Source organism: Chelonus insularis, unplaced genomic scaffold (assembly GCF_013357705.1).
Source record: "Chelonus insularis isolate UGA/USDA-ARS -01 unplaced genomic scaffold, ASM1335770v1 contig_403_pilon, whole genome shotgun sequence".
Lineage (NCBI taxonomy): Eukaryota > Metazoa > Arthropoda > Insecta > Hymenoptera > Braconidae > Chelonus > Chelonus insularis.
In genome coordinates, this window is record NW_023276560.1 from 90,998 (window position 1) to 118,789 (window position 27,792).

Genomic DNA, 27,792 nt, shown 5'->3' on the forward strand with positions numbered 1-27,792 from the left:
TTTGGATCAAAGATTTTCAAAGCCATTAAAGGTGAATTAACATCAGTTACTTCTTAATAACGATTTTGAATGTTTTCCTGAATTAATGGTGTGTAAGTTTTCTCAGATGTTGTGGAGATGCTTCTGACAAATCCCGGTGGAATGTTAAATATTTTTTCTGTGTGAGACATTATTTTTTTGGGATACTTGAATTCAACAGTGGCTATACAACTGCGGAGAATGTAGTCCCTTGCTGTCACTAAAATATTTAATTGACAAAACAATTCAATGATAAATTTAAAATTAAATTAATCATAATTAATTTTTTTAAGCTTACCAATAATGGGAAGATTTTTTTTAGCAACAATAATATTTGTTGATAATATTATAAAAAAAATTATTGTAAAGTAAAAAATGTTTCTCATGGTTCAAAATACTTCTTTGACAAAGTGACAATGAATTAAAAGAATTAAAGTAAGTTCTCTTAATTATGATAAAACCAAAAAATATTTATCAATATCAGTTTCCACTTTGAATATATTAAAAAGTAAGATGATAAAAATCACAGTTTTAAAAATTTTTTATTGTCATTTTTCAGAATTTTACAAAATAAAGTAAATAATGCGTTAACGTTGTAAGAAAGGATATTCCACAACTAAAGAATTCATTGTCAGTCGACTCTCAGAAAATAATTCATCATAACGGAATCACCATATTGGGAACCGGTTTTTCAGATTAGCAGACAAATAAAATTATCCCTTCTTTTCTAATGTGTGCGAATTCAAGGAGATTTGAGTGGGTCCACTGTGCTGGTAGCTTTGTTCTATATTTTTATTTAAACTGACCAAATTTTTATGTAATCTATTTCGAAAGCTGTCTTTTGTCCATTACGTTGCCAATTAGGTAGCCACTGATCCTTGGCTTCCCAAAAATGGTACATTGCCTATAAAAACCAGAAAGCTATAAAATTAACTGGTTTTCTACCACATTTGGTTTCATTGCAAATTAAGATCACTACTGACCTTGGCACCAACATTTTTCCAAGGCTTTTGATAATAGCCGCTTTTTGTTTTATCTGGGAATACTCGAACTCCACCTACACCTACTCCTAATTTTAGGTAAAACTGCAACCAATCATTTTATCATAATTCTATATCAACTCCTAGAATGAAGATATTTTATTCTATTAATTTTTATTTACTTCTAAATCGTAGGGTGACATCCAATTTTCATTGTCAGAATTTTTAAGCTGTTGTCGGAGTCGTCCTACAACTTCACCATCAACTTCAAATTTGAACCCTTTATCGGTCCAAGTGGTAGTATAAATATGATAATCTCTTGTCCATGAATTGTGATCATTAATTTTTGTAACTATTTCTTCAGTAATATTATTATATGGACCAGTTCGTAAACCAAATTCTAGACGTTTAGCACCAAATTCTTGAGATGAATTGGTGGAGTTTTTCAAATGATCATTACCTCGAGCCATGCCCAGGATTACTCGTCCACTGAGATATCCACTATCATGAGTAGTATATTTTGGCTGGAGCCACATTTCTTTGTGATAGAAAAATTAATTTATATTATTTATCAACACAATTTCATCATACATATGGTGTACTTTGATAATAAGTACCTGGATAAAGCCAGTCACCTTCTGGAAATTTAGCACGAATTTCAATTTTTCCATAGCAAAAAGAAAAACTATCTTTTGTCATTAAACGTGTTGATATTACTGGATGAAGAATACTAAATCCCATTGCTTTGCGAGAGCATTCACCTGCATAGATTCCAGTACATCTATTAAACACAATGATTATTGGTAAATTTTGAATTAGTCCATAAGGAATAAAGTACACAAGATATTAACTAACTCGGTCAATCGAAGTTCACCATGAAATGTAGTGTTAATTCCATAAGAATTCTCGAACAAAGTTGGAATTATTTTGAGAACACCATTTTCAACTTTTAAAACTTTTCCTAATGTGTGGTAAATACAAAACTCATAATCCTGAAACAAATGACAGCTGTTAAACTTCATTCATAATTGGATTAGTTATTATTGAAGTAAATTACTGGATCTAGAGGAATTTTAATCTCTTTTTTCCATAATGAAGTATTAAGGTAATGATAAGAATCTCTTGAAACAAAATACTCGTCATTGTCAATTCTTTCAAAGTTTTCTTCAAAAATTAATTCATTTTTGCACTTTATTTTTGTGTTATTTACAGTTGTGATACTTTTTCTACATGAATTACTAGAATAAACAAAGTCAACTGAATTAATTGCAATGAATGTTATAAAAATATATTTGAGTATTCTCAGAGAAAAAAAAATCTCCATTATTTATTGATTGTTCAAGTAAGTGGTAAGTAATATTATAAATTAACTTATTTATGTAACTGATTTTATATTTAATTTATCGCAATCATATAAGAGAAATTCCCCACTTTATGCATAACGTGAAGATGAATCATTATTTTTCCTGTTTTTGTTATATAAATAAAAATAATATTATGTCGTCAATAATCATTTTTTCATATTTTTTCGCGGGTAAATATCAATCTTGCGAAAGTGCTTTAGAAAGCGCGAAAATTAAATTCCTCGAAGTGATCAGCTGATCACAGATACAGGGAATAAGACTTGAAATTTTGTCAACAATTGTTTGATCAATAAATAACAATAAAGAGGCCAAATAAAATCGATTATGTTTTTAACAATAGTTAGACGAGGAATAAATAATGAATGTTCTCGAAAGTTTGTTATATTTTGTCATAAATGTGTAAATAATCAGTTGAAATATTCTTACAAAAGATTGTCAAGAGGTTATATTGCGTTATCACAGAATATTAATTGTTTAAATCAATCTAGGAGTGTGAATCAATTTTGCAATAATAAATTATTTAAAAATATTGTAACTAATTATTCAGATTTATCTGAAAAGTAAGTTATTGATTGTTGTTAATGAGTATTACTTTTGAAAAATGAATTTAAATTATTCACTTTTTTTGGTATTTATAACAACTATTGTTATTAATAATATTCATATTTGCTTTTAGAGAATTGGACTTTGTACAATTTGAAAGAATTTCTAATGAAACTCTAGATTCATTAACAGAATATTTTGATGAACTCATTGAAAAAGCTGAACATTTAGATGATGCTGATGTATCATATGGGGTAAATTGATAATTTTATTTTGTTTATTTCCAATAAATAAATTACCATTTAAATCAATATCAATAAGTAGAATGTTAATCATTAATTTTTCTAAATAGATTTGAATGATATATTTAAAGAGAGTACAATGACGATGTTAATTAAAATTTTATTGACAAGCAATGTCCCCAGGAGAAAATTCATCAGTTAATGCAATTTGTTACCCACACATGAAACTATTGGGCAAAGATTTTTTTGATTCTATTTATTGAACTTTTTATTAAATTATTTATAGAAATAATTGGTTTTAGTCATAAGTTAATACAATCAGTCTCAAAAGGGTTATTTTGAAAAAGATAATAATTTTATATTTCTATTGACACTTACTAGGATGGAGTTTTAACCGTAAAATTTGGAAGTAATTACGGAACGTATGTTATAAATCGTCAGACTCCCAATAAACAAATCTGGTTGTCTTCCCCAACATCAGGACCAAAACGCTATGATTTTATTGATCACACTTGGATTTATAAGCATGATGGAAAAAGCATGCATGATTTACTAGACGAAGAAATACCAGTTATTATAAAAGGGCCAACATCATTTAGTAAATGTACTTTCAGCAAGAGAATTAAATAAATTATTCTTGTAAGAATGATTATTTCTATAATTTAAAAAAAGACCTGTTATTATCCTAATTTATTTTCGTAGACTCGAATTTTCGTAGGTAAAAATTGATCAGTAAACTGTCAAACTTTGAAAAGGCTTTCGTGAGAGATTTTTTTACACGCAAGTAAGAAAAACCTGTGATCCCAAAACTCCTCATTTATGTCTACACTATTTTTTTTTTTTTTATACCTTTTTTGGTAAACGAAAATAGATGGATGGTGTGTGATTTCAAAGGGAAATTAAATTTTTTCTCTTAGGAGAACATGGATGAGATTATGGAAGATGGAAATCTCGTTGATCGGGTCAGGATTCTATTACAAAGAGACATGCAATATTATCAGGTGTGCTATAAAATAATTCAAGTTATAAATTGATATTTTTAATAAAAATTGTAAATAATTTTTTTTTAAATTAACATTACAATAAATAATATTATTTTAGGCAATGCAGACAGTTCTTCGAGAGTCATTGTGTACCAAAGTAAGTGGAGGAAAGCTTGACTTTCCACGTCTTGCATCATTTGCTGCAGTTAAGATTGTCAAATGGTGGGAAGCAGAATTTCTGATTGCATTTAGATACCCATCAGGACTTTGTCTAGCTAATGAAGACGATTTATCGGAAACAGCTGATGATCAAGTTGTGAAAAAGACCAAACCTTCAGAATTTATTCTACTTGTTGTGGATACATCTCAACAACTTATTGGTATTTATATGGTTAATTTTTCAACACTTGTATTTATCTATTTTAATTATAACATCGTTTCGTTTTATTATCAGAACATTTGCATACCCTTATTCAAGAATCTCTAGATCATGCTGACTTGACTGTTTTAACCGCAACACTTGGTGCTGCAGCATTAGTGAGAAACTGTTTATGGTGTTATAATAAAGAGTCTAAAAATAAAATTCCTGCACAAACAAGGTATTTTGGCCTTTGCTTAATAACTAATCACTAAAATACCCTTGACATTGAGACATATTTCCCATTTGATTGATTTGCTATGTTTTCTTAAATAATATTTTCTTCGAATCATTTACGATACTTAATTGATTTTATGGTAAATTTCCATTAGTGATAAACTTCATCAATGTTACAAATCATACCAAGAAATGGCTGAAGCTGTAGCAGAACGTCTCCTCGATCTCCATTGCAGATTAATTTCTCTTTATATTTTAAATGAAGCTGACTCATTAGATTGGCAGAGTGATAAGCCTTTTTTTGAGAAAGAAAGATCATCATTTATTATACAAATGTGGTGGTTATATATGCAAGGTATTTCTATAGAATTCTCTAAAAAAAAAAATTGTTGCTAAATAAATCTTTTCTCTCATCTACTATTATGACTGATGGGTTGATAGGAACAAAGGCCGATTTGTGGAATACTGTATCACCTAAAATGGCACAGAGAATTTTCTCTGGTATGCTTAATGAATCACTCACCATTATTGTTACTCGTTTTATTCATGTAAGAATTTATTTATCACGAGTTAATTTAATTGAAAAAATTATTTGAATTAATTTAAAACAATTTATTAGGGACGTTTGAGCTTAGTACGATCTCAACAATTTTGGGCAGATGCATTGAATGTTCTCAGTTGCACTGCTTATCTCTCTCTAGCAGCATGCGTTGATGGTGAAGAACTTATTGGATCAAGAACGAATAAATTGCCTATCGCTATAAGAGATATCCACACAAAATGTAATGAACTTCTTATTTGTTTACTTCTTCGAGGAATACCATTAAGAATTTTGTACCAAGTAAGCTAATTAACGAGCCTTAGTAATTAATCATTTATGAAAATTAATCCTTTGATTAACGAAATGTGATCAGCATAAAATAAAAAATAATTTTTCGTTCACTAATTTCAATAATTATTGGTGAAAAAATAAATTGCTTGGATATTTGACCATATCAATAATTCAATCAATCAATTGAAAAGGTCACATTTGTTAATTACATTACAATCCTGATAAATATGATAAATGGTTAAGTATAATAGACAAAAATATATAGGTCTGCCGTAATGGATTTGAAAATATGGCAATGCTCCAAAAACGCAAAGGTCCAGCAGCATGGATGATGGTCAGTGCTCCAAAATTATTTGGTTCTCCATCATTAAATAATGAGGAAAATTTACCGGATGATCAAAGAATAATTTTAGAAATCAACGTTCTCAGATCACAACCTCAAGCTAATTGGACTCAATTGTTGAAAGTAATTAAATTACAAAATTGATTATTTTTAACGGATTGATTTAAAATGTGAAATAATTTTTATTCGGAAAAATTTCTTTCCAGGTTCTTTCAATGAATAATTATTCAGTCGCCAGAATGCTAATGTGCACATTAATACGTCAATGTAAAGATATCAAAGAGGTTGTAAATCCAACAAAGAATAAATCCAAAGACACGGAAGAAGATTGCGGTGGATTTTTGTGCACTGGTTGTCAAAAAAATCTTGCTAAACTACCACCGTCTTTGTGTCTTTATAGCCTTATGTATGTATCGATTAATACAGCTATGTGTCCGCTGAATGTCGTCATTCCTGCATTGAAGCAAGACGCTAATTGGTCTAGCTATTTTGATAGACAACAGGTAATAGATTACATGCCATGTGTCATGGTAGCGGTTGATATAATGCTAGTTACATTGTTAATTATGTTCGAAATCTCTTAAATAAATTAAAATTATACTAATATATTTCAATAAAGTTTTTATACTTTAATAAAGGTATGGAATCAATGCCGACCACCATGGCTTAATGCTTTACTCTTACCTTTCAAGGATATGATGATGCCTATCGTTGAAACACTTTTGGATGCTGTGAAGGTTTACTTCTTTATTCTTATTTTTTTTTTTTACTTTATTAAAAAACGAAATAACTTTTTTGATGCTTCTGAGTAAAATAAGATGCTTTATAATAGTCACATAGACGTCTTGTAAGAGACTTGACTTATTAAAAAAATTCCTACTGTCTAACTCTCATGAGTGATATCTGTCAAAACTACTTTTTCAAAGAAATAATATTTTTTAGACAGGTGCAAGTATCTACCAAGCAATGTCTCTAACACTTGCTTGTTTTTCTGAACTTTTTATCTGCACTCCAATCAATATTCTACGAACACTATCTTCTATCAATGACAATATCCCTATTAATTGTCATCCAATTGGTGGATCAGTAGTTCTTCAAGTATTTTGTGCTGCACTTTATTCAGCTTTACTTGAAACTTCTGTCATTAATGATACATCAAAAATGATAGATGATCAGAAAAATTCAAGAAATATTGCTGAGTCTTATTCTTTTGATCCACAAGACAAATCTGCTGCAGCTATAGCTCTTGGTGAAGCTCTTTGTAGTATTGACGAAGATAATAAACATACTGATCACATTCAAGCGCTATTAAAACTTGTCGATGAGTGGTAAGAGATACATTAATCATTAATAATTATTTTTTTTTATCATTATTTAAGGGATTTTTCTGTCTAAATTTCATCTTCAGATAAATAATCCTATACACAAAAGAGTTTTGTTATCATTTTAATTTGTTGTCATCCTATTTTTTTTTTTATCTAAAGAAGAATTTAGAATTTCATTTGAATGAAATACAATGCTTATTTTGATGCTAACAAAAGAATTGCAAATTATTTGAATGACACTTAATCTATCATGTTTTTGGTGATAGTCCAACCGAAATTGGTGCTAAATTGAATTCTATGTTAGTACAAGTTTTTTTTTTTATTGAAACCATAGCATTGCAGACGATACAATAAAAAGAAACAAGTGTTTTATCAACTAAAACATTAATGGAACAAAAAATGTTTTCTATTAATCATTGAAACATAATTTCACAAATGATTATTATTATTTAAATATTTTGATAAATTTACTTTAGATGATAATGAAATATTTATAAATTATTAAATAGGATTATAAGGAATGAGGAAAATTCAGCAGCAAAAGAACTGAATGGATACAACACATGGATCGAAACATATGTAGATAAGTTATTGTTTACAGAAATTGGACGACGATCTTTAAAAGTAAATACTCCAAATATTTTATTCATTAACACCACTAGACAAAATTCTAATTTTATTTATTCTATTCTAAACTTTCAGATTACATATGAATATTTGATTCGGGCTTCTGATTGGATTTTAAATAATCTTATAAATAAATCAGAAACCAGTGATAAGGATTTCATAAATACTACAGATGCTTACATTCCCTCTAAACCGTTAACATTTATCATGTTTCACATTGACGATGATCCCTTTGATCGAGTAAGTACTAAACCAAACATATCAACATATCTCTCATTCTAATATAAAATAAATAAATTATACCCAAGTTTATTATGTCTTATATATATAGTGGTTAACAAACTTTGATGAAGCAAGCTGGCAAATGGTATTGAACATGCCTTTATCTGCAACTCTTGAACATTTGAAAACTCAAATAAGCGCAAGACCTGAATTTAAACATCTTGAAGAATTATCTTTAGATGATAAAGATATTGCAATTGCTGTTAAACGATTGTGTTCAATTCCACAGACTGTTAAATTTGAATAATACAATTATTGTTACAAAATAAGTTGGGAGGAATGAATATAAATATTTATTGGTATGCACAATAATCACAATATTTGGCACAGCTTTGGTTAAATTATTCAAGTATTGATCAGTAAATAATAACAGATAATAATTATTGATTTTTATTTAATAAATGATGATATAAGAATGAAAAGAACGAGAAGAATAATTGTGTGATGTAGGAACAAAAATAGATTAATTATAAGACATCTCTTAGACTAATTTATATTTTATCTTACAGTTAATGTAAGTAAAATGAGATTTTATTAATTAATAATTATTTTAATTTCTAAGAAAAGATGAAAATAAATGCGCGAGAGAACTTGATTCACTGACTAGGATTAACATATTTTATCATTTTACAATTATACATATTTTTTAAATTTTTTTTATATAATTTTATAATATTTTAATTAAAGGAAAGCTTTTTTGTAGTGTGAAAATTATTAAGGTTTATGCATAGAATAGAGCCGTTCATTTTAGTTGTCTTCAAAAGATGCAACATTTGATCCTGCTTTCATGAATGGATTCCCCTGTAATACATACAAATGTTTTCCATTAAAATTTGGTAAAGGATGGTTATGGTTGAAAGAGATAGTTTTAAATGCCCTAGGGTATGGAATTAAATGATATATTATTTAAAGATAAATTTTATAAAAGAGGGTGATGAGAGAATCAATAAATTAAAGTTCAATTGATATTATATAAGGTAAGATAATGGAAACAAGTGTCATTTTTTCTTTAAATCATTAAAAAGATTTATTAACTTATTTATATTAATTAATCAATAATTATTAGGAATTAAAAAAGTTAATAGTGTAATGAAATTAAAAAATTATAAAACATTTAATATAGGATTTATCTTGAATGTCAATTTTTTAATATTTAAATTATTTAAAAAAATTAATTTCAGAGTATTAAAGGACAATCAATTTTTTCTGAAGGGTGTAGAGTAAACTACCCTCAACCTGGTGCTTTCTTTGTTTTAATTGTCACCCTAAATGTAAAAATAATTAGTCACAGAAAGTAGGGTGAGTATAAACGTGGAATAATTATAAATATAATAATTTTGATGTATTGATAAACAATTCATAAATTGCAGAGAGAGTAACTGTTAACAAATATGGAATAAATATATAAAGAATTTAAATATATTCCTGGGAATCGATATGAAATAATTTTAGGAGGGTAGAATATAAAGAATTCTGAAAATTTTTTATTACTTTCTATCACTATGAGAAAGGAAATTTCAAATTATCGTCAAGAAAAAATCAGAGTTTATTTCTTTTTGGAAATATTTTTTATCACTTCCAAAAATATCTTTTGACGTCATGGATTTTTTCAAAGACTTGAAAAAAAATTTTAAAATATTAATTGTTATTTTTACAATAAATATTATTGTAAAAAAAATTATGTATTTTTATAATCAGTGATAACGATAAAAAATTGTTTAAACTTTTGAAAGAATTTATTCAACAGTTCATTAACAAGTTTATTTACCTGTGTTTGAGTTAAAAAAAAAATTAATTTGAAAAAAACTACCCTCAGGGATGTATACATATATCAGGTAGATGACAATTATTTTGCAATTTGTGAATTTAAAAGCTTAGTATTCTCAACAGAATTGTATGAGACAAAGATTAATATTTTTATGCAATAATTCTTGAAATTGGTCACGAACAAAAGTGTTATACAAAAAATAATAGGCGTGGTTGTAATAAATTTCAGTAGTATATTCTTCTTTATATGACATGTATTTCTTTTATACGTTTGTTCTACAAAATTTTGTTTTATTTTTTTTACAGATGAATGCATATAATGGAAGCCGTTAATGTCGTCATTATGAATTATGATTTATCGTATCATTGTATGAAGAATATAATACGATAGTGGAGAAAGAGAAATTAAATTACCTGAGGCATCGATGGATCTGAACGTCCAAAGCGAAGACGTAGTGAAGGAGATCGTTGAGATTTTCGAATCATCAGATGTTCCAAAGGTGTATCCAATGCCAGGGGTGATCTAATGTTATTGTCATATGAATTACGACGTAATAAAAGGCTATATATTTCTCGTAAATTTTCGAGGTTCCTGCCTACATTTTCCTCTGAAAAAATCAATAAAAATTTATCAAGATTATAAAGAGATTGAATTTTAATGCACAGTGAAAGTGAAGGCTTTGAGTATCTTTTTTATTCAATTTTGGGAGATTTAACCGACTTGTTAGGTAAAAATCAATTAAAATAATTAACGTAAAAATTATAAACAAAGCTAGTAGTTGTTAAAATTATTGTTTTTATTCTCCAGTATAACAATAACAAAATTATATTCCTGGATTAAAGATAATTTTATTCTTAATTAAAATACTTTTAAATAAAAACTACAAAGCATTTTCTAAAATAATTTTTTTTCAGATTGTGAAGCTGATCAACTTTAAAAACTGTCAGTAGATGACAAGTTTACACCCGATTTAACAAATATGAACATCAGATTATCAATAATTCAATAGAAATATTCGTCGAATTAAATAAAAAGTTATCTACTAGGAAGAATTTATATGAAATTGCATTTATTGGTATCATTGATGATACTTTAGCTAAGATACTGTTTGACAAGGGTATATGAATAAAAGCACATGTTTATGATATCGAAAGATCGTTGTCTAGTATGTTTTAGATGTACTGAATCAATTAAACGTGAATTTAATTTATAAAATATAAACAAAATATTTTTAGTATCAGTTTTTGCAATTTTTTGATTGCTATTATGGAGGTGTGCTTTTAGAGTTTAGAGAATGGTTTAACATTGAAAAATCTGCAAACAATTAATTAAAACTGGGAACTTTTTTAATTTGTAAAAACTTCAAGCTATTCATTACTTAGTTATCTTCTATAATAATATCGTTTGTAAAAAAAGTTTTTCATTGATCAATTTTTCAAAGATTTATGAAGACAATACTTTTAAAAGCAACACGTTCGATGATATTATCAGGGGAATTATGTATTGATCATAAAAGGGTTTTTTAGTTATTATTTAATAACTTTTTAATGTATCAAATAATAGTTTATTATCTATAAAAGTATTTAATGATGGAAATATCTATCTTAAGTTTTAACTTACTAAAGGTAGTTGGTACTGAGTTAGAGACAAAGAATATTATCGATTAACGTGAACATGATTAATACTTTTTTGTCACGTTACTTATTAAAACACCATATCCATATACTTTTGATGAAGTTCTAGACCATTTTTTATACTTAGTATTTAATATTACTGTCGTTTATTAAATGAGATAATTTAGATTTAATTTAGTCAGTGATTAATTATTACAAAATTAATTTCTACTGTTATACATTTTTAAATTTCGATATAATGATAATTATGTGATTTTATTATTAAATGATTACATTTAATTTCCTGCTTTAACCTTTTGGAATTTTAATCTAAATTTTATTGGTAGGATTATCGTATTCATTTCTAACTTGATAATCAATAGGTCAATTTATTAATCCAGTCAACTAATTGCTTTTACATGATGAAAATTATAAAATGAATATTTTATTCTTTTAATAGGTTTGTTTTTCTTTTTAAATTTATTTAAAAATTATCCAAATATTTTTGATAAAATCATTAAAATATTTATTTGAAAAATGACATCTGAAACTGAACATTCAGGTTTTATCAATTGATTTACATATAGAACAAATTAAAAATTGATTTTTATTTCAATAGTTATTTTGTAATTGTTCTTTTTTATTTTGCTTATTACTTGTCTACTCCAAATTTATTTTCTTTTGATGAATCTGAAATAATGATTCGTCTTCTGGGAGGAATAAAACCAATATAACCCTTTAGATTCTTGATGAGGCTCAATTCTCATGAGATCACAAATGTATATTAATAGTTAATAAATTTATTATTTATTATCAAATATTCATTTAACCTTAATGAATCCTACAAATGACTGTTTATTATTTATTAACAAATATTAATGGAATTGGTGTTTTAATAAGATATTAATGCAATATAAATAAATCCTATTTAGTTATGTATTATAATGTTTCCTATCAGGATATTTTAATCTAATAAATTATTCGACAAAAAAAATCTTTGATTGTATTACTTGAAAATAGTGATGTATAAAATATTTTTTGAGATATTCAATGTAAATTGACTCATCAGCTTGATCAATATCAATTTATGAATGAAATGAATTAAAGCAGATGTGATACATCATTGAATTTTGTTCATAAAAATCACATTTAACTGGATATTGTTTTAATTAACTAGAAACTGTGCGAAAATCAATTAATTTTCAATCTTTATTTCTCATCATTCAATTTAATTATCAATTCAATTTATTTTTATTTGCTATTTTAATTAAAAAATTTCGTTATTATATTTTGTTAAATTTATATATAATAGGATGATAAAAAAAACAAATAGAATTAATTGTGAATTTATATAGAATTGATAATAATTATTTCTAACATATGTTATCAGTTAGATTAAATAGATCTTTCTGAAAAACAAAGTGCTTACCTCCGTAATCTGCATAATTCTCACTACCAACAGCAACTCCCACCAATAGAACGAATACAATTGTATAGATGTAACTTCTTTTCATCGTGATTTTTATGTTTTATCTGAAGAAAAAAAATTTTTTTTTATTAACAAAATATGTGTTAGCAAGAAATAAAAATTATTAGAGTCGTTGAATAACAATACTCTTTAAAAAAAATAAAATGTTAAATAATAGCACATAAAAATATCGGTATTATTCTTGATCTTCAATACAAATGTGCTATATAATATCAGTATGTATTAAAAATTGTATGAATAATTGCAACTTATGCAATCATTTCTCTTTATACTTTTCTTTGCTTATAAATTTTATCGTATGAGAACGTATTCACACTATTATTTTCTTATTTGTCCATCAAATGAATCATAAATAAGAGAAAAAAAAAAGAATCTTACTTGAAAATAACAAAGTGTGCAGAAACGATTATAAATGTTTTTCAGTTTAGGATTTGTTTACTGAATTGAAGTAGTGTATTGTGCAACAAGTGAAACAATTAAAGCTTCTTACATGCTTGAAGTTGCAATGCAACTCATAATTACTGATTGTTAAGTAGTGTGCAGTTGTTCAGAGATGAGTACACTTATTGAAAGATAAGGAATCATCCAGACATAGAGAAAAAAAATATGTCTGACCATACATTACATACTCTACTTGTATAGTTATGAATAAAGTACAGCATAAATGTCATATATTGAAACTCTTTGATATAATAATCACCATTAAACAAACAAGATCACAAATCATGTGTGGCAAAATAGACATAAATGAGATGAACTGTGTTTTCCAAAGAGATAAATATACCTGGCAAATAAGTATGAATATTAAGTCAACACTAAGCCATGGCAAAAATTAGTAAATATTACATGAAATATATCTCAGCATCAGGAAGAAAAATATGTATACAAGAAAATGAATGTTGGAAGGAATTTAAAATGAAACAGAAATACAAGAGCACAGGTGACACTTGAGAATCCTATATACATGAATAAAATTATGAGAAAAGTTTTATCAGTATTTTCCACTAGTACAAATAACTTTACTTATTTATAATATTTTAATAATTAAAATAAGTCATCACGACAACCACAAAGGCCAAGTTAAGCTAATTACTGTAAAAGTTAATGCTTACGTTTTGTAAATAGCTAAGTAAAAGTAAAAAAGAAAAATAAAATAACGAATCTCTTTTATGAAGCTCTAATCTACATATGTGGGAAACCATGAATAAAAACTGTTACCATATTTGTTTTATCAAATTCTGGTCTAAAACAGCGGAAATAATTCTGTGGTTAAATCTGCTACATGTTGTGAAAAAAATATCAAGTAAAAGTGGCTAGAGATAGAAAAAAAAAGATGTTTTTAAAAAGTACAACGATTACGTTATTAAAATGAATACTGCGTACTTGTTGGCTAGCACTTGGTCACTGTACCTTCATTGCAATTACCATTTAAATCGTTAGTATACATGTTGGAAGAAAAAGTCCACCATGCTTAGGTCTGAATTATTCAACAAGCTATAAATTAATGCCCTCAAATAAGTAGCATCACGCAAATGTCTACTTTCAACTTTTGACAGAACTAACGAGCTTCTGTATCAGATTGATATGTGATAGATGATGAAATTTATAATTATGTTTTTTAGATCTCCAATCTCAATTCAATTTGATGCTTTTAAGTATTGCTGTGCGTGATTGAAATTGTAGAAATTCATTTGAATATAATCCATTTTAGTGAGTGATAAAATTAAAAAATTATGATTCTTATTTAAAGTTAGGGGAAACTAAGGCGAAATTAGCACTTGAATGTAATGTGATAATTATTATTATGACACTGTTTATTTATCTGTTTTTGATTTATCGGTGATAACAGTGCTATTTTTGTGAAATATATTTTTAGATGGAATAGAGTTGATGGTAGTTGGTAAAAAACATGTAGGAAATAAAGTATTTTTTGGATAGAATTTCTCTTTTGGTGAAATAAAAACAAGATGGGAGTTGAAAAAATAAAATTACAGTGAGTTTCAAGGGTAGTGGTGTTCGATGAGTTTGTTGAATAATCAATAATATTTAAATAACACTTGGACACTACATTTTATTTATATTTTTTATTAAAATTGAAATTATGTTGTTTTTTTGTTTAAATTTAAACAAATTAATTTTGTAAAAATATTGGCAGTAGTAATTTATTTAATTCAGAGGTCTTCAAATAGTTATTTTGTTTTATTCCAATCCATTGAACACTTTATAATATATTTATTGTGTGGAATTTTCTTTATCAAGAGACAAAGATGTTTGTGAAAGCTAAGATAGTGAGTTAAACTCTATATTTTAATATAAAATAATTAAATTTTGATGAACAAAGAGACATTGAAGATGTTTATTATTCTTTAGAATTATATTTCAGTCCTTGTTATAAAATATTTAAAGGGAAATTATTAATAATGCTAGACAATTTCATCTTCAACTTCGAATTCTAATTATCATTAGAAAATAATTTGAATTATAATAAGTTGATATTTATTATTGGAAAGTTTATAATGTTTTCAATAATTATATGTTCACTATTTGATTCTAAAAAAAAAATTGTACTTTTGTGATGATTAATTAAGAATATGATGAGTTAATGAAGAATCAATAAGAATGCAAATTAATTGATATCATCTATTAATAATCATTATCTATAATATTTTTAGATTCATAAATAACTATCATAACTTGATGATTTTTAATTCTAAAAATAGAGTTAAATAAATTTTGGTCAGAGGGGGTTTCAAAATTTCCATAAGCCCACAAAAAACAGTATCTGTATGATTGATAGAACTAAATTGTTATCAAATATTTATTTATCTTGATCATCATAAATTTAATTTAGGTTAAAGTTATTAATAATCCTTCAATAGCAAAAAATTATTAATTAATATCCATGAAAAAATGTAAATGGGATAGAAGATTAATTGTCCAAAAATTTAAACAAAAAATCCATACATGTATAATGTAAGTCATAAAATAAAATTAAAATAGATACAGTGTGTTTATAAATAATGAATTTTGAAGATGAAGGATAATTTGTAAGCTTGGTTGTGAGTAAAATGAAAAAATCAATGAGTGGATAAGCATTTAAATGAAGAAAAAAGTGTTAATTGGTAGTATTCAGTTGCCATATTAGTTTGTTCATAGAAGCTTTAGATTTTCAGAAAGATCGTCTTGGCTGATCATCTAGATCCAGAAAAAGGTCTTGAAATATAAATACTATCTGATAATTGGATCCACAGATAAAGAACAGCAATAGCAAATGTATGTTCAGGTGTTTCAGTTCAAACATAAAGTATGAATAAAAATTAAAGTCTAGACGAGGATGTTGTAAAAGTAAATAGTTTAAAATTCTCTGTCTACTAATCAACCATTCAACGCCGTCGAAACAAAAAAAAAAAGATAAGCTTCTTTATTAGTAATACATGTTATTTGCTAATATGAATACAACATAACAACTCTTCATTATGAAAATGTTAATAATGAAACTTTGCAAAGACTTAATATAAGTACGATTTAATTTTATTTTAAAAGTTAAAGCATCCAATTAAGTAGTAACAGTAAACCTATGATCAGCCATGTGGTTGATCAGAGTCCAACAATTAGATAAATAATTTTATCCTGCATCGAATTCGTGAAATTCAAGACATTATCTATTTATCCAAACTTCTACACAGGATTATTGACTTGTATTTCCGGTCAATTTCTATAGAAACAGCAAACACCTTTTGATCCTCTAATGAATTCTCTTGAAGGATACTTGAAGCTTCCGGTAGAGTATTACTATTCTGAATATTCTCATATTATCTGAGAACTAGTCTAATTAACTTCCCACGCGATGATCACAGCGAATTTCTTTCATCATTAAGAGCTTGAAATTGACTAATGGTAATAATTGATGATTTAGCTAAGTAAGATTTTATTTGAGGGAAATAAAGATTAAGTGATCCATTGGTGTAGTTCACCTGTAACACCGAGTAATTAATTTGATGAAGCGTATGACCACACAGTGACAAGTCTACTATAACCCTTGGGTTACTTTTTTCATCTCTTTTATGTTCGCTTATCCGTGGACATTTTCACATCCACCTTCTAGTTGGATCTTGGATTAGCTGCACGCGATTTTCATGCATACAACATCATCAGTGTTTGATGAGTCTAAAAATATGGCACGAAAAAATGTCAAAAGAACCCAAAGAATAATTCTTTCTTCATTCTTAGAGTTTTTTTTTTTAACCCCAAGCCATTTTACCCATAACCATATGAATTTTTAATCAAACAAATTTCACGTGGAAATACATTTGGTGCCATTTTAGAGAAAATTTTAGTCTGGAATATAAAATGTATGATATTTATATGGAAAAAAAATTTTAATAATTCATTCCATATTGTTTATTATTTTTGATTCGGTTGTTATTGTTGTTTCCATTAACTATATTCATATTCATTATTTATTTATATTATACTATAATACCTGGTTAATTAAGCTACACTTGAAATTACATAATATTAATATGTATTTCAGAATAAGTAAATATCAGTTTATTTTACTTCCATTATATTATTTCTTTATTTATAATCAATATTTTCTCCAATTGAACTAAATAAAATAAATGTTCATTTTTTTTTTTATTTATTATATGATATTTTTAATATATTTATTTAAAATAGTTTCTTTCTTTTATGAAAAATTTTTTGATTTTGTTTCTTTTTTTTTTTTTTTTTGACATTGCTTTGCAAAATAGAATGAGAAAATTATTCGGTTGATCAACCAGTAATTTTAAACACGCTAGAAAAATGGTAGCTTTGTGAGAACAATTAGCTAATAAATATAGAATAATAAACACCAGAGTAAACAATTATTTAGATATAGAAAAAATTGGATGGTTTGTGATAAAGGCAGATAAATAAAAATTCTTATTAATGATTAAATCATACAAGAAATTTTTTAATTCATTAATTAGTTAACTAACGTCAGTTTTATAATTAAAAATAATTTATAGTACTGTCAATCTAAAGAACTTGGAGAAATTAATTTCCTTACTTGACAGATGACTGTGATTAAAAAAACTTTATGAAAATAAAAATATTCAAATAGTTCCATTAGTAAATTACTCTCAAACTTTTTGTGAATCTGTATTATGAATTTCAGTTTTTTAATTCTTTTACTAAAATTCCAATGTTGGAACAGTTATTTTACAATACACATAACAGCTTCGAAGACAAAAACTTTCAGAATTACTTTCACTTTTTCTCTACTCAGAGATTGTATCAAGAATGTGATAATTTTACGCTTAATTTCCTGCAAAAAAAAAACCAAACAATAACTGATTATTGAAAAAAAATCTTAAAAATTTATTTATTACTTAAATAATTAATTTATAATAAAATTTCATAAATCACTTTTGTCTACACTCGAAATTAAATTCCATTGCTCCAAAAATCACACCCTAACAGCTTATTAATTTATTTCTCCTAACCTATTATACTCCAAAATGAGGTGTAAAAAAATAATAAAATACTTTAAAATAGAAATAGAAAGATTTTAAAACATCTTGAAATAATTTAGCTTTTATTTAACAGTTACTGAAGTCTTAAAAATGAGATATTTTTTACAGATTACCTCCAATATTATTATATCATCAGGACAGAAAATGATTATGTTTAACGAAAATCGATTCATAAAGAGATATTCTTGATTAAATTCATCTTCATTATGAAAGCAACTGTCAAGTATCTCTCAAAGGTTTTTTCTGTGTCAAGAGATGTTTAAGGATTGGAAAAAAAAATCATTGTAAAAAATTTGAGTAAATACTTATTTACTTGCTTCACTCTAATACTCATTACCGGTTATGTACTTCAAAATAACTGATAGTCTTATAAAAAAAGTTGATAAAAAAGATTTAAAACTTGAAGAGTAAATATATTCATCATCTTGGGAGCTGCATTTTTGTTGTGATGATGGACTTGTTCAAATCTGTTCTGGCTATTATATTAAATGATAAGATTTTAATAAGATAAGAACTGTTTTATCATTAGAAAAAAATGATATTACTAGAATAATTGCATAAAAATTGACAATCTTTATTATGAATTTTATTTAAGTCAAAAATAAGTAATTTATCCAAACTTTTATGGTGCAATATCATGTTATGCCTGGTCTACTTATCTTAAAAAAGTGATTTAGTCAAAAGTTTTGAGCAAAATTTTTTGAATAAAATCCATATGGATTTATTAAACATGTTTAGCTTAAGTTAAATCTTTCAGTAATTTTAATATTTTTAAGATAACTTTGTTATAAATTTGAATAATTTCCACAGTTTCTCCAATAAATATAAAATAAAAGAAAAAAAAAATTAGTAAAAAATAAATAGAATTTTTGATAATTTAATTATCAGCTTCTTCAATAGTTCATAATAAGATGTTCATTGCTCTGCTATCACCAGTTTAAGATTTAATTAGAGGCAACATGATGCTTGTTCTTCTTGAATGTAAGATAACTATGTGGAATCTATATACCAAAGAAGTTCTTGTACTTTCTAAAGTTTATTTTATATTATTAAATTACCTGATACAAATATACATTAAATTAATTTAATGAAAAATCGATTGTAAAATTTAAAAAAATGTACATAGTCATATTTAATTTATAATCATTTAAAGACAATCTAAAATTAAAAATATCTTTTATCATTCTCTCACGTCTCTGGATGACACAAATATTAAAAAAACATTCAAAGTCGAAATAGGGTCGTTAAATATCACAGGGTGAGAAAAGACTAAAATTCAGTACTTGGATATTTTTAAAACATTTTCATTCTTAATATTAAATTGTTTTACATTATTTTCTATATATGCAACATCATTCATGGTTATATTTTATTACTTGATTAGTATCGTTTAGTCATGATGAGAACAATTTAAAAATTTTGTATCATTAGAAAACAATTTAAATGAAACATTATAAAACTTAATGTACAATAATGTCATATTATTTTTTCTTTTATTACATTTTAAAGTTATATTCAAATAGATTGAATATCTATGATGACTGATGGTCAGTAATGACTTCATTATCAGATATTTACTGTCTTTAAAAAATGCATTAGCATTGAATAAGTCAAAAAGTGATCATAAAAGATATACAATTATTTAATTTATATATTAAAATCTATTTTTCTATTCTTTAACATCATGTTAATGTAATCTGTATTGATTTGATAATATTCTGTCACTGGTTAATTAAAATACATAAAAACTTTGTAATGTAATACGATAAAAATTATCACACTTCTGTGTAATTTACTAGATAATAATAAAATGTAATACAATTGAATTTAAAGTGATAAGTAAATGAGTAATCATTAAATAATTCAATTAAACAAATTTATCTATTTTATGTCTAACTATCGATACTCTTGTTCTACTTAATTAAATTACATCATTTTACAAGTTCAATGTGTTCAAATAGAATAATGATTAATTTAAAATTTAATTTAATTTTTTTTATTATGTATAATTTTTGTTTTGACAGTATGCTCAATTGAGTTGTGAGAACGACGGAGCGTCTGATTATGAGAGGAGATTTCTACTTTCTAATATTGGAAAATTCGTTCAGGGAAGAGGATGAGTGTGAAAATTTTAAAAGAAATAAGAGTCATTATTATAGCATACCTAATGTCGGAATAAAACTAAATATTTTCACTTGTAATTGCTTGTGATTAATTTAAGAAAAACTTCAAAAAACTAACGAGTTTAAAAAAATAATTAAATCCGCCAAGTTGTTCCACTAAATTGCGTACGATTATTCAATTAAAAATTTTTAGAATTGGTTGGATATAAATCTGATTGTTTTTTGATCAATTGTTTCTATGATAAATATTTAAAGGTTATTTACTACCGATTCTTTCGGATATTTTAGTTCAATAATTGGATTGATTTATTTATTTATTTTTTAAATAAATATAAAAGCATTTTTTGTTAAAAAAAAAAAATGATTTCAAACTTACCAGAAATAAAAATTTCCGCGAATACGAAACTCGTTGTTGATCCGACAAAGTACCCACAAAATGATAGACTCACCAATCAACAAACCCTTTGAATAATTTGCTACGATGTCTACGTACTCAAATGTGGTCAAAGTCTGCCGGAGCTTTGTATATATACTTGAGGAAGTGGGAGCACAGGGTGGTTGACAGGTGGCTGTAAGTGGTGAGGGTAAAAGGGCGGGAAAAACGTGTAAGTGAGTATCACTAGTGATGCGCACACTCTGGTCATTTATACTTGTTATGTATCATCAACTATTTTTCTTTTTTCGTCACTAGCTTTGACTCACCCCCGCAATGTACATTATCTAAGACTTGCTATCTTCATTACGGAATCTTTCAAAAGTATTCGAGAATAAGAATTTTTTACCCTAACGAGAAAGCTCATAGGCCTTACGACAGCTTTTAATTTCCCCCAATTCGTCAAGACTCTACACCTACTTTTACATATACGTGACTTGTTTTTTCTTCTCTCCTTTTGAAATTTCCTGTCCATATATTGAAGAAACCTGTTTTTCAAATAAAAAACATACAACAAATTTGTACTAAAATATATATTTTTTAATTAAAATTCATACTCACTTTTATCAAATATGTACGTTGATATCTTTTTCATTACTCTTCTCGTTATGTGTGTCTACATTAAAAAACCTTTTTTCAATATTCATTTACAATAAATTAACTTTACTGTAGCTAAATAAAATTAATCAAAGTTTCAATAAAAACCTTTTTAATAATACTTTTTTTTTTCTACAGTAGAGGTTATTTTTTTCAACTAGATTTGATTTTCTTGAACATGTAGACACATCTGTACATCAAATACAAAGATCATCGATATAAATAAATGATAACAAAAGTTTAATCAACAAACATAATGTGTTTAATTTAATGCAACATAAAAATAAAATTTTCGTATGTTGAAAGCAAAAAGTGCCGAATAAAAATATAATAACAGTTGTACTTTATCGAACGATTCAGTAATTAGACTAATTTGCAGATTTAAATTCATTCCAATAGTATAATCATAAATGAAATTTATCAAAGCAATGTTTGCTTTTGTTACAAAAAAACGAATGACTTAAATCCATATAAAAATATAATCACATATTTCATGCCAAATTTATTATAGTAAGTTGTATTGTAAAGTTTTTATATACACACAATAATGTGACGCAAGTGAGTATATTATGATTGAGACAAGGTAGTAGGGTAGAAAATGTATGAAAAAAGTCATAATAGGATAAGTAAACTGAACAAATGTTGCATTCACATCTTTCTTTGTTCAATAAATAATTATTTTTATATTTATCTATCTCATCTTATATTATTTTTATCTTTTTATATAAAAATTCTACGCAAAATCAAATTTTTGTTCTATAAATATGATAATTATGATAACAGCAACATATTTTCTACATTCAAGGGTATATTTTACAAGGAAGAATTTAGATGTATCACAAAATATCTCATGTCACTTTGAAAATCGGCAAAGGAAATTGAATTAGAGGCAAAAGATGTTTTTAACCTAAAAAAAAAAATCAAATATTTTTTCAACATCAATAATGTCTATTTCATTTCATCATTACGCTGAGAATATATTATATATAAAGTTATCATAGAGTACAGCAATGTAAGATCATGTCAAAAATTAAATGTATTCTGATATCATCCAGAATCTCTAACATCATAATGTCAATTTGTTCTTTACTCTGAAGGCTATTTCCTTTCTGAGTAGTTAGCCCATCTTCGTCAACAGATCACAACTAATAGATCCATAATTACTTTATGTTCATGTTTATTTCATTCTCTTCTGAATAAAAGGTCAAGTTAGGACAGTTGACAGGTTTATCATGAGTACGCTAATTATTTATAACTTTTACTATTAAATAAGTTGATTTATTTTTCGTTAATGTAATGTTTGTAACTCGAAAGTTATAATTAATTGTGGTAAATTGCTCATTTAAAGACCTTTGGGCAAAAGTAAGTTACAAACCTTGGTTCTAAATAAATCAAAATAAATGATACAATTTGTTGCCATTGATTAAATATTCACAATAATGAAACATTACTTTGAATCATGTTAATAAATAAGCTTTGATGAAACAAGTTCATAAAAGTTTTTATTATCAAGGTAGAGTTCAAATGATGACATTCTCTTTTTGATAATTTATGACAGAATTCTAACGCTAACTCTTGTTCAATATTGTTACAGCATGATTCCACCATACCATAGAAGAGTAATTCGGTCATTGAAACCATCAGACCTGAGAGTTAAGGGAGGAACTCTTGTTCCTTTTGAAGAAAATCAGAGAACTCGAAGGGAAATTTCACTACATGTGGAAATTATTCACAACTGTCGTAAATTGTCAGACAGCTGCTGTTATTGAATACTTGTTCAGAACTAACCAGAATTTAAAATAGATGGATTTAGGTCCTCTTATTACTTATGACAATAAAGTAATTAACATTATTTCGGGGTCCAGAGCTATGATTTGTATACTAATAAATACAATCTGATAGCACAAATTATTCCAACATTGATGTTAGATTCTTACATTCAGACAAATATTGGATCCTAACATCTCACATGATCAAAAATGATTGAATGTTTTCTTCAGAAGCTCCTCAAAACCAAATAGAATTCCTTTTTAACAGAAAAAAAGTCTAACAAAATGGAATAAAGTTCAAGAGCGACGTATCTACGGAATAAATTGACAAATTATTGAACAACAGTACGACAAAAAAAAATAACAGCCATCTTTGTATAGATTCTTTCTCACCAGGTCATATGTGGAAATGAAGTTTCTGACACAACAGTCTAACTTGGCATTAATTTACCAATCAATTTCAATTTTTAATTAACACGTGAAAAAAGCTCAAAAAATCAAAATTGACATCCATGTGGCGATCTTTCCTAAAATCATATACTTATGATTAGATAGATAGTGATAAAATTCAAGCAGATAGAATCACATCAATCCTTCTTACAGATCTCCAATCTATTTCATTCAACACATCAACAAATGTCTTGATACTTTTTTTAACGTATAGTTTTCTCATTATTTTTTTTTAAATGAAATTAAGTTATATCTTGTAATTCATCAAATTTGCTACTCTCTTCTAAATTTATCCCATTGGTTTTTCATATCAATGTATTGTAAAAAATAAATATCTGGAAATAATATAAAAAAATATACTAGATTGAAAACGGTTCAATGGCTAAATGTACCAGGTATAGTTTGTAGATAATATATTGCTCACCTTGCACATAAAATTTATTTTTTCCATAAATTCTTCAAAAAAATTTATTTATCGATGAATAATAGTAATCATCATCTTGCCTTGAAAAAAAAATATTTTTTACGATCTCATAGTTTTTTTGGAACCTTCCTTAAGTATATATATGTTTTAAATCAATATATTTAATTCGAATCAATATTTTTTAATTCCATTTCGTTACTTTTGAAATGAATTAGTACTTTTTTGATTGTAATGGTCTTTCTACTGTAAAGCATGTCTATCTAGCTATTTATTTTTGTCCAAATGGAGTCTGATACTTTTCTATTTGAAGCTTTATATGAATATGAATGTTAATGAAACACGTATAGAGCTAAATTAGTGGCATAACAAGTTTATGGTGAATGAAATTAGGGATCTTGGACGATGAATTTAATCTTACATACAGAGATGATCAAGATAAATAGGAGAATCTTATGATATAAAATTATTATTATATTTTACTTGAAGTTTACACGTGGAGGATGAGTACATTTGTCCACTTAATTATCATCAAACTTCTTGTTATCTAATTTAATTAAAAGAATTATATTGAATTTAATAAAATCACTATCAAATTAAAAATTCAATATTCAATAATCTTTTGAAACTTGAAATATCAAATAATATTCCTCTGAATCATCATACTTTGCTTCTTGAACCCTCTCCATTCAGCTTTAATGTCTATTGATTCACGTGATAATGTAAGAATGGAAAGTAATATCAGAGAAACGATTTTACTTGTTTTACTACTTTTATATTTGCCTTTTGCAAGCATCTCAATGGTTTTTTAAATCAAATAAATAAAATTTATATTTAAATTCTCCAGAGGAAGAGAATTTATGGAAGCATTTTTAACTTTAAAAAATAAGTTTTTTCTTTTACTTACTTTTTTTGAATAAAATATTAATGGATTATGGAATTAATTCTGTCATTTGATATTTTAAAATAATAAATATTATTGAACATTAGGCTTCTATCATGAATATCTAATTTATGGAAACAATCAAAGATATCAAGGTAACATTGAAATTAATTTTAAAAAAGTTAATAAACATTGTCATAATTATTGAGTTTTTTTATAAAGCTTTGAACATTTATATTTAAAAAAAACTTTATCATTTTTAAAAGCTTTTTTAATTGTCCAAATAATTTTATATTCAATCAGTCATCTGATCAAATGTTTTTTTTTTAAATATATATCAGTAGCACTAATGTCAAGATTGGCTTCAAAAAATTCGAAAGATTTTTAAAAGTTCGTCGAGAAATTTGTGGTGAACTCCTGACAAGAGATATAAAATGCAATAAGAATTAAAAGCTTTTCAAAAATATTTACAATAATGGAAACAAATGTTTATAACAATGACGTAGAATATAGTGATGATGGTGCAGATATTTTTTTAGTATTATATTCACTTGTCGAAGTCTTTCTGTCATTAGCAATAAACAAATAAAAAAGTATATTCACATAATGATAAATGGTACAAATTTCTAGTGTTCCCAGGACCCTTTATGTTGCATTAAATCAGTTTGACTTCGTCATTCTTACATACTGTGAGTAGGCTTTTATTCATTCAAAATAAGTTACGAATGATATCTAATCAGTTTTACTATCGATTTATTATTCTACTGAACAGTGGTATGTAGGAGGTGGTTGAGCATTGGATTCAACAACCAGGAATATTCTTTTTCCTTTACATTTACATACAACTACGACGGAAGGAATGATAAAAAGTCACAAGAATAAAGGTCACTATGATGCTACCTAGAGGATCACCAATGTAAAGGAGAATTCTTTTAAAAGTTCTATCATAAATTGTATGGATTAATAAAAATTCAATTGCGAAAAAGTTTTACTTAAAAATGATGGTGTTACAACTTTGAAAGTGAAAAAAAAAAAAAAATAATAATCTGTCACAACTGTTCATTTTTCCAGATTCTACTTGAAATTATTTTATAAATCGTAACATTTGTAGACACACTGATAAGAATTTTATATCCATCATACTTCAATTTTAACGATGGATAATCATTCTAGTGGTTCATCGATTAAATGAATCATATTTTCTAATGATGATAATTAAAAAGTAGATTATAGAATAGAGCTATCAAAAAACTCACTGGGTGCTGGTAATTGGAAAATAATGTAATAAAAATCAATCTAGGTGAATTTACAATGAGTGTATTTGAAAGAAAAAGACTGTAATTGATAGAAAGTAATAAAAATTCATTACTTTAACGAATCAAACATTTATACTTAAACCAATCTTAATTTTTTTTAGGTTAAAGGAAAAATTTATTAAGAAAAAGTGAATCTATACTTAATAAAAATTCTACATATGACAAAAATAATTATTTATAACATTAATTTTGCATGTATGTATTGTTCTTAGCATTATCTACAATTAAGTTATTTATATCAACACATATAATATAAGTTAATTGTGTAATTCAATTATTTACTCCTACCACTGATTGAATATTGGACAAAATGAATGTAAACTGATAAAAAAAAATCGAATATTCTACATATATTTCTAGGGAAATGTATGATTAAATAAAATTCTTTGTAGACTTTCACATTTTTTGTTATAGAAATCATTGATAATGAACGATTGTAGACAGTTTGTGACAGATGCAGGTATAGAGATAAAGTTTCAGAATGAGTTGCTAACTTTCATCGTTGACGTTTGGGTTAATAGATTAAACCTATATGAGAAACGATCGATTACAAATACTCATGTTCATCAAGTTCTTTTAGTAATTGCGACAGACATCCATTGACGTAAACATTGAATAAGTAACTTGATCATGAGTGTTCAGACAGATAATTCAATTATTATTTATTCATTATCATTTGTAATCATTAGATATATATATAAGATAATGTAGAATCATATAGAAAAAATAATTTTACCAGATAAAGTAATCTATCAAATATCATTAGATGACCTGTAAGTACACATCTTACTATTTTTTCCATTTTCTCTGCACTCTATTTAGAGTCTCTTTGATCTTGTGTTCCTCCTTAAACAAGCACTTTCATCATTTTTATTTACCAGAAGGAACTGTTAAAGGATAGTAAAATCTGTATTACTTCCGGTGATAAGATGAAGAAAGTATTTTTATAACTTGATGAAAAAATGTCATCTGACATCTAGTCTACTTTACGTCACCACACCCCTAACGATTTTATTTCATACAAGGTCGGGGTCAATATTTAACTATCCATCATCTGACACGCAATAAACAGTATTCTTATCCTGTTATCCATAACAATTACACAGGAAGTTTAATTATTATTAGCAGTTAATATGATGATTTTTATTTTTTATCTCTTATTAATCAATCAGATTTGTACATGAGGTTTCCCCTTTTTTTTATCAACAGTAAAATTGTAAAAAAACTTTATCATTCATGGATGAAAAGTTATTGAACGATAAGCATTTTTTTTTTGG

General features: G+C 26.1%; 4 protein-coding genes and 1 long non-coding RNA gene across 10 annotated transcripts; 3 read left to right on the forward strand and 2 right to left on the reverse strand.

The window, feature by feature from the left end:
• Positions 1–541: 541 nt before the first annotated feature.
• Positions 542–2,358, reverse strand: LOC118068925 (beta-1,3-glucan-binding protein-like). The gene is made up of 6 exons (XM_035086670.1): positions 2,056–2,358; positions 1,854–1,990; positions 1,616–1,779; positions 1,181–1,536; positions 1,002–1,103; positions 542–922 (listed from the first exon to the last, which is right to left on the reverse strand). The coding sequence occupies exons 1-6, from the start codon at positions 2,320–2,322 to the stop codon at positions 815–817; spliced, it is 1,134 nt and encodes a 377-aa protein (XP_034942561.1). The 5' UTR covers positions 2,323–2,358; the 3' UTR covers positions 542–814.
• A 188-nt stretch (positions 2,359–2,546) lies between these two features.
• fh (frataxin) lies at positions 2,547–4,137 on the forward strand. 5 transcript variants are annotated; one of them, XR_004690554.1, is made up of 5 exons: positions 2,552–2,922; positions 3,039–3,159; positions 3,529–3,786; positions 3,866–3,931; positions 4,065–4,137. XR_004690554.1 is itself a non-coding variant. In XM_035086671.1 (4 exons), exons 1-3 carry the CDS (start codon positions 2,687–2,689, stop codon positions 3,775–3,777), a joined length of 606 nt encoding a protein of 201 aa, XP_034942562.1. In that variant the 5' UTR covers positions 2,552–2,686; the 3' UTR covers positions 3,778–3,786; positions 3,866–3,989. The 5 variants fall into 5 exon arrangements, 2 of the variants coding, with proteins under 2 accessions (XP_034942563.1, XP_034942562.1); XR_004690553.1 differs by having other exon boundaries at positions 4,019–4,093; XR_004690555.1 differs by lacking the exon at positions 4,065–4,137 and adding an exon at positions 4,019–4,059 and having other exon boundaries at positions 3,850–3,931.
• Positions 4,019–8,728, forward strand: LOC118068924 (uncharacterized). The gene is made up of 13 exons (XM_035086669.1): positions 4,019–4,148; positions 4,249–4,510; positions 4,585–4,729; positions 4,881–5,080; positions 5,167–5,273; positions 5,345–5,566; positions 5,823–6,023; positions 6,107–6,403; positions 6,539–6,637; positions 6,843–7,228; positions 7,735–7,849; positions 7,928–8,092; positions 8,184–8,728. The coding sequence occupies exons 1-13, from the start codon at positions 4,071–4,073 to the stop codon at positions 8,379–8,381; spliced, it is 2,475 nt and encodes an 824-aa protein (XP_034942560.1). The 5' UTR covers positions 4,019–4,070; the 3' UTR covers positions 8,382–8,728.
• Positions 8,729–8,806: 78 nt separating this feature from the next.
• sNPF (short neuropeptide F precursor) lies at positions 8,807–21,707 on the reverse strand. 2 transcript variants are annotated; one of them, XM_035086675.1, is made up of 5 exons: positions 21,641–21,707; positions 21,023–21,567; positions 12,945–13,048; positions 10,316–10,509; positions 8,807–8,935 (listed from the first exon to the last, which is right to left on the reverse strand). In XM_035086675.1, the coding sequence occupies exons 3-5, from the start codon at positions 13,027–13,029 to the stop codon at positions 8,882–8,884; spliced, it is 333 nt and encodes a 110-aa protein (XP_034942566.1). In that variant the 5' UTR covers positions 13,030–13,048; positions 21,023–21,567; positions 21,641–21,707; the 3' UTR covers positions 8,807–8,881. The 2 variants fall into 2 exon arrangements, with proteins under 2 accessions (XP_034942566.1, XP_034942567.1); XM_035086676.1 differs by lacking the exons at positions 21,023–21,567; positions 21,641–21,707 and adding an exon at positions 13,383–13,464.
• Positions 8,932–11,262, forward strand: LOC118068929 (uncharacterized). Its single transcript, XR_004690556.1, has 4 exons — positions 8,932–9,111; positions 9,316–9,433; positions 10,208–10,629; positions 10,817–11,262. It is a non-coding gene; the product is annotated as an uncharacterized lncRNA (long non-coding RNA).
• Positions 21,708–27,792: the final 6,085 nt, after the last annotated feature.

Excerpts from the sequence above, each read along its gene's own strand:
- sNPF (XM_035086675.1), bottom strand. The coding sequence starts at position 13,029 with ATGAAAAGAAGTTACATCTATACAATTGTATTCGTTCTATTGGTGGGA. Across the intron at positions 10,510-12,944 it reads GAATTATGCAGATTACGGAG|AGGAAAATGTAGGCAGGAAC; the intron begins GTAAGCACTTTG and ends TGATTTTTTCAG. Across the intron at positions 8,936-10,315 it reads CAGATCCATCGATGCCTCAG|GGGAATCCATTCATGAAAGC; the intron begins GTAATTTAATTT and ends TATGTATTACAG.
- LOC118068925 (XM_035086670.1), bottom strand. The coding sequence starts at position 2,322 with ATGGAGATTTTTTTTTCTCTGAGAATACTCAAATATATTTTTATAACA. Across the intron at positions 1,537-1,615 it reads AGGTGACTGGCTTTATCCAG|AAATGTGGCTCCAGCCAAAA; the intron begins GTACTTATTATC and ends TCTATCACAAAG. Across the intron at positions 923-1,001 it reads GGAAAAATGTTGGTGCCAAG|GCAATGTACCATTTTTGGGA; the intron begins GTCAGTAGTGAT and ends TGGTTTTTATAG.
- LOC118068924 (XM_035086669.1), top strand. The coding sequence starts at position 4,071 with ATGGATGAGATTATGGAAGATGGAAATCTCGTTGATCGGGTCAGGATT. Across the intron at positions 4,511-4,584 it reads TACATCTCAACAACTTATTG|AACATTTGCATACCCTTATT; the intron begins GTATTTATATGG and ends TTTTATTATCAG. Across the intron at positions 7,850-7,927 it reads TTGGACGACGATCTTTAAAA|ATTACATATGAATATTTGAT; the intron begins GTAAATACTCCA and ends CTAAACTTTCAG.
- fh (XM_035086671.1), top strand. The coding sequence starts at position 2,687 with ATGTTTTTAACAATAGTTAGACGAGGAATAAATAATGAATGTTCTCGA. Across the intron at positions 2,923-3,038 it reads TATTCAGATTTATCTGAAAA|AGAATTGGACTTTGTACAAT; the intron begins GTAAGTTATTGA and ends ATTTGCTTTTAG. Across the intron at positions 3,160-3,528 it reads ATGCTGATGTATCATATGGG|GATGGAGTTTTAACCGTAAA; the intron begins GTAAATTGATAA and ends GACACTTACTAG.